The following is a 12634-nucleotide window of genomic DNA, read 5'->3' on the forward strand; positions in this document are numbered from 1 at the left end:
TTTCCTGAGGCCTCTGAGCTCAGGAGACAAAGAACAATGAAACCAGGGCCCCATTGTAACTGCTGGTGGTTGGGCTGCAGAAAACAAAACCGGCACCCAGCCTTGCTCACATCCCTAGCAGGGTCTGGCTCACTCAACAACTCTTGTGTGCGTTTTTCCTTTCAATTCCAGAAAATTAATTTAAATGTAGCCTGTGATGAAACAAGTGATAATTATGTTCTAAAACAGCGAGCAACTCTAAAAGGTGAGGGGCTCAGAATACTCTTTTCTTAAGCTTTCAGATGATCACAATGTGTGATTTGTTTTTACTTTCTCCCAATATAAATCACACTATTAAATTAAAAGGGGAGAATTCTCCTACCAAATTACACACTAATGGCTCTTAACCCATAATTAAAGTATCACTAACAGCAGCTTAAAGCCACAGCCAGCCATGAGCACATTTATTAGGACCTAGGTTTTCAGCACCAAGTAATTATGTAAATATAACCATCAGCCATCTTGAGAGAAGTCCATGGTCTCACCAGCTCCCTGCTCCCTCGGGGAGATACTCTTTGCAAACTGATATTTCACAGGGCCTCCTCTGCACGATCAGAAAAAGGTAAAGCAAACACAAGCGCCAGTGCAGCAAGGCAAGCAAAATGTCAACAAGGCTGGTCACCTAGAGTTCCCATTACCGGCTTCTTCCCTGAACAGCAAACAGCCTGGAAACCTAGACCAGCAACGGCTTCAGAGCCATGAAGAGTCCAGAACAGGCTCGACTGTGCATTGTGACCCAGCACATCCCCAGGCTGGGGCCGTGATGGGCCCTGGGGCAGAGTGTGCTCTCCAACATCAAAGAGCAAACGATGAAGGAAACAAGACATGGAATAATTGTGGAATAGTCAAAACCCAGGCCGGGATCTCGGCGCAATTCAACTCTGCTGCAAACTTTCTGAATAAACGGGAACGGACAATTTACCTCACTGGGCCTCAGCTTCCTTGGCAAAAACAAGGCAAATGTATTAAGTGATGTCAAGGCCTTGTATAGCTCTGCAAATGATGAGAAAATTAAAGAATGCAGGATAGCATATAGCCAAGTGCCAAATTACACAGTAGGGACGACAACCGCTATTGGAAAGATGTCGTTGACTTTTTGAGTGAGCCACTTGCGGAAAGCAGCAGGCACCGGGCCAGGACTGAGAGACACACAGTGACCAACACAAAGCCCTCCCTGCCTTCCTCAGGCTTTCCCTCGCCTCAGGATGGAGAGTGCAGCAGGGAAAGAAGGAAGGCTGGGGTTGGATTAGAACCTGTTCATGGAGGTGGAGGCAAGACTGGATGTAACTGGGTATAATGTGAACATTCCGTGAGGTGATGAACGATGAACAGGTTAACTGTTGAGGATTGCAGCAATAAACCAGGAGGTTTTCCAACAGACACATCAACACAAGCAGAGTTCTGCGCATTTGCTCATCACCAATGAAAGCCATTAGTTTCCAGAAATTAGTCAGACTTAGATTCTTTCTGCCCTTGGCCAATTTTCTCCTCCTACCCCAACGGGCCCCCACCCCAAAACTATCATCTGTGGTTAATTTTTTATTTTATTCTCTTTTCAATGACACTTCTGGAGGACTATGGTGAGAGGCAGGTGCCAGCGAGCAGTCGCCTCGCAGAGTCCACATCTCAGCCATGCGGATTCCGCTCTCAGTCTGGGATTTCAGAAAGACATTGTATGCTATAACTGGCTAAAAAAAGACCCATTTGTGTGTATACGTTGCTAGAGAAGTTAAAGACGGTGCAGAGTGTGTAATACAAAACTAAGGAATATGGTATAACTAACCTAGAGAGTAAGAATAACCACCAACATCTTAGTGCTTAAAACTAAAAATTCAGAAAATGTGCCCCTGATCCTGAAGAGACGTGAACCCTGCCTGTGCTCTAAGTGAAGTCAAATGCTGTCTACCAACTGTACATTCCATTTTCCAAATAACTTCCCTGGAATGCTGCTGAGCTGATATGCTTAGTACAAATATTCTCAAAGTGTTGGGTTTAAAGGCACAATAACTGCTCCAACTTTTCTTACCAAAAAATTTCCATCCAAGATTTATGCCCATCTTCAAAACACCCTTTTGAGTGCAGCGCAGATGTGTGCAGTGTTTACAATGAGAAAACCACGAGGACATAAACAACCCACTATAAACACCACTCAAATTTTGCTGTGCTTTTCTTCATATCCTGTGTATTTATTTTGGTGTTAGAATAATGTTAACTTTCATAATAAGGAAAATAGCAGCAGATGTTTAAACCAAACAGACTATAGCATATCACTGCACATTATCTACTTGCCTTTCAAAATCAAAGTTTTCTTCCTCACAAACTGGGAGGGAGGCTGGGAGACTACGCATGTATTTTACACACTCCCAAGCAACAAATCAACCTGGAGAGGCTCCCCACAAGCTTTTCCTCACCACCACCAACTGGAGACATAAAAAATTAATGTGGTGTCAATTTCCTCACAATCTTTGTATTCCTCTCTTACACGGATCATTATAGTTTGTTTTGAAACTATCATATTACTCAGTGATGAACAGAAATGGCCTTAAAAGTTTTTCATTTCTTGTTCACTAAAAAAAAAAAAAAAAGTTTAAAAACTGCAGTAAGTTAATTTCACAGGAAACAAGCCCAATCACTTGCTGTTGAGACTATTCTGAAGAAATCTGCCTTTTAAATGGGTGACCTCAGAAGTAAGAGGATACTTACAGCAGCAGATTCAAAGAAAGCAATTCATCAAAATTCTCATTAGTGGAACAAGTAGGAGGGGAGAGGGAAAAACACCTTTAAACAAACAATCAAAAAAAAAACAAAACACAAGTTTGAAACCCTTATCCATAGAGTTGAAAGAAGAAAAAAAAAAAGACATGAATGAGATTTCTCCCCCCCCTTGAAGGGGGAAGGATAAACTATCAACTGACTAGGCAACAGCCCTGAGATTTTTTACATGAAAAATACTAGTGGATTGGCTCACCCTCCCAAGTCTCCTCAATGTTTTCTTTTTTTTAAGAGAAAACATGGAAACAGCTCTTGCTGAATCAGAAGGGACATGTCTCCTTCTTATAACGAAAAACACTCCCCTCCCCGCCACCCCACCCCCACCCCCAAAGGCACCTCTGGGCACTCAAACCCAGGCCATTACCACTTTTTCAAATTGCACGTAGATAATGTTCCAACAGATTAAGAAATCACTTTTTCTCTGCTTACTACCCACGGAGACAGCTTGAAACAATACAACACAGTAGGGACACAGCTCACGGTTTAGTAAGTGGTAATAAACAACACGAATTCAGAGCTTATTTCTTGCCTTTTTCTTTTCTTTTTTTTTTTTTTTAGCTTTCTGGTTAGCGTGTTGTGCAATCACTTCCACAAGGGACCAGAGTGTGGAGGGAACATCCTTCAATGTCAGAACTCTCCCGAGCTGTACAGGAAATGGGAAATCAGACAAAGAGAGCCAGTCTTCGCTCTGTGGCATGGGTGCCCTTGCAGTCCCCCAAACTGAACAGAAAAACCCTTCATTGTTTGGGACAATGGGTCCGGAAAACAGAAACCCACTGTAACTTTTCTGTGCCTCTCTACATGAAAACCCAAGCGCTGCTGTAACACGACAGACACCACAGATGGTGGATGTTTAAAACAAACGTCAGTGCAAAAACCGCCGCCCAACACGACACACTTAACTTTTACTTGGGTTCTGAAAGTTCTTCCCCTAAAGAAAGCACCAACAGAAATAAAATACAGTTACATTATAGAGAATTGAAAATCTGGAGAGTTACTATATGTTGCCAGCGAGCATAAAGCAAACTTTTTGTCGTTTGTGTCTCCCCTCTCCCCACCCCGAGTCTTCCCCACTGTACCCCTGAAGGCCAAGTTACTAACCACAAACTTCGAAAACTGAAAACAGTACGGAATAACTTCTCGCCTTTCAAAGCACCCCAGAAGTCCCAAGAAGGAGAACAAAAAGCACAGAAGGCCTTCGGAACCCTACAGGAGGGAGGAGTGGCCTTCATAAAAGCAATAGGAGAGCGAGTTCCAGGACAGAATCTCTACCTTCATAGCACAGAATGCCGATATTGTTGTTCATCTTGTCCAGGTACTGGTAGTTCAACAGGTCCATCTTCATAAATAGCATTTATTGGGCTAGCACGGAAAACCAGCTCTTTGTGCTTGGTGCCCCAAAAAAAGAGTACGTTTCAAAAATCAATGATTGCTGAGTAGCTCCTGGCTCTTCTCTAAAACTTCACAAAGACGGAGGCCCGGCCTCAAACGATCAAAACAAAGTATGTAAAAGTTAAAAAAAAAAAAAAAAAAAAGGCACACACGCGAGAAGGGTTTAGCTGTGGACGGTCAATGGTTTGTATCCTCAATCGAGCATTTAGAAATCGTTTCGGAAGTCTTTACAAGGTCTTTCTGCGAAGTGAAAAAGGAGTGAGGACGACCAGCGCGGAGCACATTTCCTAGGACAAAGCCCGCCCGCCGGCGTCCCGCAGCCGCTGCAAGTTCACTGCGCTGACATGCTGGCTATGCGTGGTATGACTCGTATGTAAACGCGCTTCCTCTTCCCGGCGGGAGCGCGCCCCGCGCCTGCGCACCGGCTCCCCCGGGCTCTGCAAATGTCAGGGATATTTTCTGCACAAGATCAGCCTCTAAATGTATTAAGTGTTTGAAAGAAAGAGAAAGAGGAGGTGGAGAGTCTGTACGCAGGGGCCCCCGCAGCGGAGCTGCTCATGACAGGAAGCAGCCCTGCCTCTTGGAAACCGTAGGAGGAAAGAGAAAACCCAGGAAGTTTCTTTTTCGGGAGCTGAGTAAAAAGTTAAAAAAAAAAAAAAAAAAAAAAAGTCTCCATCATGGAAGCAAACTTGCATGGAATTTAACCCTAGCGTAACTTTCTCTTCTGGGTTTCATAAGCCCAATGTGTTTTTGCTTTGGTGCGTATACCACAGATATTTTGCACGGCTTTTCTTTCATTTTAAAATTGTTTTAGAATGTCCATTCACACTTCATCTGCATATCTAAATGTGTGCTGTTGATGCTGCATAACATTTCTCTCATTATCCTCAGAACTCATGCGGACAGGACAGGGACAGCATCACCTTTTTCCAGTAGAGGGAACTGAGGCTCAGAGGGAGTAAATGACGACTTTTAGCGGGTTTTCTTCCCCTAATATTAAAACCTTCATGAATGGAGAGGGGGGCGGAGGGGGGGGGGTGAGAGAGGAAGAACGCTGTTCCATCTGCATATTACAGGCTAGCAGCATGATGCCATCTTCCTTATTGGAAGGACTAGACTTGAGGCTTTAAATTTGCATCTCCAATATCTAGCACAGCAAGGAGGTGCCCAAAAGTTGTTCACTGAATGAATCGCTGAATGTTCAGAAGTCTTCAGCACATGAAGAACACGCTAGTAAAATGTGTATGTGGAGGGAGGGGGAATTTTTGCAGATTGCAGCCAGGTTTTGGCACCACAGGCTAATAATTCACCATAGGAAATGTTTCGATATTGACATTATGCTACTTGGAGATTTAGGAAATATCAAGGAATATGCTATATAAGACCTGAAATTTTGCTCTAAAATAAGATTTGAATGTATCATTTCAAGGGGTTATATGTTAAAAATTCAACAATAATTGCATTTAGGGTAACAGGCCCGTTCTTGGCAAGCTGTTCTAATCAATTCTGATCTGGGCATTAATGTAGCACCCAAATACAGCAGCCATCAGTGCTGCAATAGTAGTCACTGGGACAGCAGCTGGTGAAGTAGGCAACAGAAAAATCAAGATTCTATAAGCTTTGATTTATAAGGATATTTATTAATGCTACACTGCATATTTACAAATGCTAGATACTAAATTAGCTATATTGAAAGATATGTATACCATCAACTGTCATTAAAATACTTAATGGTACTTGGTTGGGAGAATTGTAAGAAACCCCTACAGCATCTAATGTACATAAGATTATTGCACTTATATAATAGTCTTACTCTCTTTAAGTATCAAACTCAACTAATAGCTTTGGAGTACAATCACTGTGCTATATGTTCTCTGACATAAGTTCTCAATCAGAAAACATTAGGCGCCATTAGCATATCCACTATGGAAGTTGGCTGCACACTGGAATCAGCACAGAGCTGTTAAAAAGCCTGATGCTGAGCTTGCACCCCAAACTAATCTGAGGGGGTGAGACCCAGTGCCAGAGTCTTTTTTAAAGAGTCCCAGGTGAGCCCCAGCCGGGTAGATCAGTTGGTTGGAGCGTTGTCCTGTAGACCAAATGATTGCGGGTTCAATTCCTAGGCAGGGCACATACCTAGGTTTCGGATTCCTTCCCCAGTTGATGTTTCTCTTCTCTCTCTCTCTCTCTCTCCTCCCCCCCCTCCCTCTCTCCCCCTCTCTCTAAAAATCAATAAACATATCCTTGGGTGAGGATTAAAAAAAAAAAAGAGTCCCAGGTGATTCTAATATGCAGCCAAGGTTGAGAGCCATTGCTTTTAATCTGGGAGGGGAAAACTTACCTGCCTTAAAATATTTCTTTACATACTTATTTTAAGAAGGAAAGTGTTCTTTTTAAAATACTGTGATTTAACCAGATTCAAATAATACTATGGTAAAGATAGAATAAAATATTTAGTAACTTCCCTTTCATGACTCAGTATCACTTCCAATGTGGTTCTCAGCCTCCAAGTGATAATTATCTGTATGGACACAGTCCCAGGGTATACCCTGACATGTCAATGACCTGTGGTAAAATTCCCAGCTCCTAGCCTGTTTTTCCCACTGATCTGGGATACTAGTGCGGTGCTGAGCATGATCCACGCGGGTGTTCAAGAACTGGCTGCCACTATCCACAAAAGCGAGGTACAAAGAGACAGTGAACACTTCAAAACTTTTATAGCAATTTGACAGAGTAATTTTATGTCTCCTAAATATTAATTTTAAAAACTAAGGGTTGTTATTTTTTTCATAGTCCTACTTAGTGAGTTTCATTGCACTTTACAAAAATATCAATCTGCAATGAAGTGGGGCAGGGGGCGCCTGGTCATCCACCCAGATAGCCTGAGAAGCTCTGTGCTGGAGGCCTGCTACAACAGGCGGACCCTGCACCCGGTAAACACCGGCTGCAACCTGCACCAGGCAAACACCCATTCTTCCCTCAAGACTTGGCATATACCTCTCTTGTCCTGGGGCATCCCCAATCTTCCTCTCCTCACTCCTGCTCTGTGCTAGCACACTGCCCCCCACATATGTGCTTCTAGCCTAAACAAATCCAGGCTTTCAGAGCAAGGACTATGCCTTCTTCACGTTTGCAAGGTCAGTCTGGCATAAGCCTAGCACACAGTAGGCCATCAATAAATACCTGATTAAAACTTGTCAAAGGCAAAGTCTCCACTCCCACCCAACCCTCCCCTACTCCCAACACACACTGGATTATCTAATGGGATGTTTCTCAAACTGAATTCTGTCAACATCTTTTGGGGACCGCAAGTTCTCACACTTGAGAAATGCTCATCTAGATTCTGACTGCTCTTCAGGTTACAATCCATGCATTCATTTTAAAAATCCGAATACTAGGAAGTGTCAGTGCTTCTCAAGTTCATTCATAGGCTAATGTATTCATAATTAACGTGCTAACAGGACTGCTGTTAAGTAAATCAGAAGGATGGCGCTAAATTTTATCTTTAAAAAGTCAGGTCACAAGATCTATTTTTTAAGAATGGAGAAATCTGAATTATCAGATATTTAAAACATAAAGCAAAGAACATTTTGGGGTGAAACTGGATACCAAATGAGTATGCCGGCCGGGTTTTACTTATATATTTATGAGTATATTTACATATATAGAAAAAAGTGTACATATGTATTAGAAAGACTGCAGAAAGTACCAAAATGTTAATATTATATGTGAGTCATGGGCATTTTTTACATTTTTCTGTATTTCTAATTTACCTATAAAGATCACATAAAGATTTACTTTTATGATCAAGGTGAGGGTGAAGGAAGTTCCCCACTTTTTAAAAAGCAGACAGATAATGAGAAAATACGCCCTGGTAAGACATAAACAATGGACCATGTGTATCTTATGTTTAAATATCATATGTCCTTTTGACTTAGACGTAACAACTAAAGATAATAAAATTCTAGCCCAGTAGGCATGGCTCAGTGGGTGAGCATCAGCCCATGAACCAAGAAGTCACAGTTTGATTCCTTTCAGGGCATATGCCCAGGTTGTAGGCTCAATCCCCAGTAGGGGACATGCAGGAAGCAGCTGATCAACGATTCTCTCTCCTCGTTGATGTTTCTGTCTCTCTCCCCCTCTCCCTTCCTCTCTGAAATCAATAAAACATATTTTTAAAGAGATAATAAAATTCCAAACATTTATTTAGACCTTTATAAAATTCGAGGATGTTTATGCTGAGGTATCTGTCCTAAAGAATAGTCTACAGGGAGAAACTCTCTGTACTTTAAACTTTCAGCACACACAGATATATGTATGCACATACTTTCTGTCTTCTATTGTTTACTAATTATTTCATGTATTAGTAGCAATTCCCCAAATTAGACTGTAAGTTTCTGGAGGGAAGGAAAACTAAGCTTCAGTTCTTGGTATAAAGCTCCCCACAGTATACAGTAAGTGCTCCATAAGTGTTCATTATGGCAGGGTCTCAGCATCTTTGTGAAATAATGACAGAAGAGAGTCCAGACTAATCACTGGGTTAAATTCCAAGCATGTCAAACTTCCAGCCGGTGGGCTGCATGCCTCATTTATTTAAAGGAGGCATGCGGCCTGCCGGCTGGGAGTTTGACATGTTTGGACAGTCAACTATCAATTTAGAATAGAATCACCACAACTAAAAGTTATTTAACAACAAAAGCCAAATGATCAAAGTCACTCTCCAAACACTTTTTAAAATGCTTTCATTAAAGCACTTCCAGTGAAGGGAATGTTGGGTTTTTTTTTGTGTGTTTTTTAAAATATATTTTATTGATTTTTTTACAGAGAGGAAGGGAGAGGGATAGAGAGTTAGAAACATCGATGAGAGAGAGACAGAAACTTCGATCAGCTGCTTCCTGCACACCTCCTACTGGGGATGTTGCCCGAAACCAAGGTACATGCCCTTGACCGGAATCGAACCTGGGACCCTTCAGTCCGCAGGCCAATGCTCTATCCACTGAGCCAAACCGGCCAGGGCTGAAGGGAATATTTTAATGTTAAGTCTAACAATAACCTCCTCGAAGTCCCTGGGACATATAAATAATCCTACTGCGCTATTTGGTTCATCTATTGGATTCAACTGCTCTCCTCTTCCCATGATTCTACATAACCTAGATATTTAGCTAATTCTTTCATTTTACAAGTCTTTTTCCTCCTTACCACCTGTTATTTTTTTTTAAATCGCTTTAACCTGACATGTGAATAATAATCAAAACAAACCTTACAGAAGGCGCCGGAACCGGTTTGGCTCAGTGGATAGAGCGTCGGCCTGCGGACTGAAAGGTCCCAGGTTCGATTCCGGTCAAGGGCATGTACCTGGGTGCGGGCACATCCCCAGTGGGAGATGTGCAGGAGGCTGCTGATCGGTGTTTCTCTCTCATCGATGTTTCTAACTCTCTATCTCTCTCCCTTCCTCTCTGTAAAAAGTCAATAAAATATATTTAAAAAAAAAAAAAAAAAAAAAAAAACCTTACAGAAGGAAGAAAATAAGTTTTACTATACCTTGATTTAAACATTCAGTTAAATAAGAAGCTGGATGTATAAAAACAACTCTAGAATCTACTGCACTGCCAATTACAGGTGCATTCCTCAGTATAATGTGAACTGTAACAAAATAACGATGATGATGCTTGTAAAACACTTTATTGGTCAAAGACTTGTACTTTTTTTTATCTAATATCTTAATTAGTAAGACAAGGTTGTGAGAAGGAGAGCACAGAAAAGGATTAGTTTAAGTGAAAAGCAAACTTCCTTCTCTTCTAAATACGAAAGAGAAGGTGGGGCAAAGGTAGGTTTACAGTTGTGAGTACAGGAAACAAGAGTTTATGTAATAATTATTGTGTTATTTTCCATATAAACAATTGTAAACCTACTTTTAGCCCACCCTGTATTGTTTAGAATGCAAAGTTCTGTGGCCTCTACCTAAAGGCCTAGTTAAAACCCTACCTTCTCCAAGAACCCCATTAGCTAGGATTAATCTCTTTATTCCACTGTTTTAGGTTTATACGGCCCTTCATTCTTAAAACAGATTATAAGGTAATTTATGTATCTCTCCCCACCAGATTATAAAGACTGTTTTGAATGCGGTAGGTCTTCAACAACATAGCTGTTGAATAACAGAAGATGCCAAAACAATTTTTCAAGTGCCTCAAGTATCAATGATGTGAACCTGATATTATTAAGTTACCTATGTAATTACATTTTCTTTCAAAGAAAGGATTTCCTAAATATATCATAAAATACTGCTTATTTCTCTAACTTGGAGTTGTTCACACTGAAATGACAATGAAAAATTTACAGTACTTTGTCAAATTTTCACAAAAGCAAATACCATTAAGCATATGTCTTGACTTTTATTGTTTATATAATAGTACCACTTCTAAGTTAAAACACTGTCAACTTCTATTAAGTAGTTACTAGATCATTTACTGTAATACAGTGGGATTTTAGTACAAATATATGTGTGTTTTTTTAAAATACTCAAAGATTTAGACTTTCAATACAACAGCACCCTCTAGGGGTGAATTTTAAAATGCAAAGACAATGTTGAGAAAGCAAACTGCATATATGGGTCACTCTCACCTGATGTACAATACATTTCAAACACAATAGCCTATCTTATATATATATATAAATAAAAGGTTAATATGCAAAGTGTTCCCTTGGGAGTTTGACCGCTCACTATGACATTCGCTGACCACCAGAGGGCAGTGCAGAACAAAGGAAGGCCCTGATCGGCCCTGATTGCCAGCCAGGCCTAGGGACCCTACCCATGCACGAATTTCATGCACCAGGCCTCTAGCCCTATATAATAAAGAGCTAATATGCTAATTAGACCGAACAGCAGAATGACCGTCCAGACGACCTTCCAGATGAAGCTGGGGCTGCTAGGGGCTGCTAGGGGCTGCTAGGGGCTGCTAGGGGCTGCGAGGGGCTGCGAGGGGCTGCGAGGGGCTGCGAGGGGCTGCGAGGGGCTGCGAGGGGCTGCGAGGGCCTGTTGGGGGCTATGAGGGTCAGCTGGGGCAGTGAGGGGCTGCAAGGGCCGAACCCCTTGCACAAATGTCGTGCATCGGGCCTCTAGTTTTAGTTAATAAAAGTTACAGCAAATACCTTTTAAAAAACAGTTGACGCCCTCACTAAACTTTTCAAAAATTAAAATAAAATAGTAACAAAACCAATTCAATTGATATCAAATGACTGAGTGGGGAAATCTGCTTTATTAACATGCATTTAAGATATAAATAGTATTTTAAAGTGCATACCAAGACCCATGTTTTAAATAAATCATACTGGAGAGAATTTAATCAATTAGCATTCCCAAGAAAAGAAATCTCTTGGAAAACACTAGTACTAAACAATGCTTGGCACAACTGTTTTCTTGCAAACAAAACTTAACATTTTAGTGGTTTTCATTACTAAAAACAACTTGGATTCAGTAATCCCATTCAAAAAAACCCTCACAAGTAAAATATTCCGATATTCATATTCTCACAAATTATAATTATCCACAGATGTATTCCTGCAAGTTTGGCTAGAACTAACTTCCATGGTAAAAAGAGAAGGACCCCAATGGAGAAAAAGTCCTAAATATTTAACATTTGAAGGGCTGAGACCACTAATAGTCCTGATGTTTGACCCAGTCTTCAATTAACAGTTCAATTTGACTTCACCGTACTTCATTACGCAGGATTTTTCTACCTCCAGAATCACCCTTTCAACCAGTTAAGATCCAGTCCAGAAAACACACAGCACACCTATTATATTAACAGAGAGAATTTCAATGCCTCCCCTACCTGGTGCCCTCTTCCAGTAACTGCCCCAGAAGGTAACGACTATCCTAACCTTTAAGAGCATAGATTGCTTTCTAGCCACTTTATGTAAATAGAATAATATGCCATGTACTCTTCTGTAACTGGATTCTTTCAGGCGACGTCATGTTTGTGTTATCCTTATTTTTCTGTGTAGCTTCATAAATCATTCATTTTCATTGCTGTATAGTAATCCATTCTCAAATAGAGCATATTTCATTCTACTATTGATGGGCATTTAGATAGTTTCTATTTGGGGGTGATGATCAATACTGCTGCAACAAAGATTTAGTACATGTCTTTGTGAGTATATGACTACATTTCTGTTGCATACATACTTAGGAGTGGATACGTTGGGTCACAGAGTATGCACATGTTCGGCTTAAGCAGATACTGCCTAATAGTTTTCCAACGCAGTTGTACCAATTTATACTCCTGCCAGCAGTGTATGGGATTTCAGGTTGCTCCACATCCTCGCCAATACTTTTCTGCCTTTGCCATTCCCACTACTCTGATAACTATGGAACAGCCACACCGTGTATGCACTTCGCACTTCTCTGACCAATAGTAAAAACTCTTGTAAG

At 41.1% G+C, this 12634-nt stretch overlaps 1 protein-coding gene across 7 annotated transcripts in view; it reads right to left on the minus strand.

Annotated features, from left to right (window-relative positions):
* VGLL4 (vestigial like family member 4) overlaps nt 1–12634 on the minus strand; it is a 146212-nt gene that overhangs the window by 72107 nt on the left and 61471 nt on the right. The window contains exon 1 of one of the 7 annotated variants that reach the window (XM_036332195.1): nt 4084–4584. The exons of 5 other annotated variants lie outside the window; for them this stretch is intronic. In XM_036332195.1, the coding sequence (XP_036188088.1) occupies nt 4084–4089 (6 nt within the window). In that variant the 5' untranslated portion in view covers nt 4090–4584. Of the gene's footprint in view, nt 1–4083; nt 4585–12634 lie in introns of those variants that run through there. One more of the 7 variants, XM_036332196.1, reaches the window with a different exon arrangement.

This window comes from Myotis myotis, unplaced genomic scaffold, assembly GCF_014108235.1.
Source record: "Myotis myotis isolate mMyoMyo1 unplaced genomic scaffold, mMyoMyo1.p scaffold_m19_p_13, whole genome shotgun sequence".
Lineage (NCBI taxonomy): Eukaryota > Metazoa > Chordata > Mammalia > Chiroptera > Vespertilionidae > Myotis > Myotis myotis.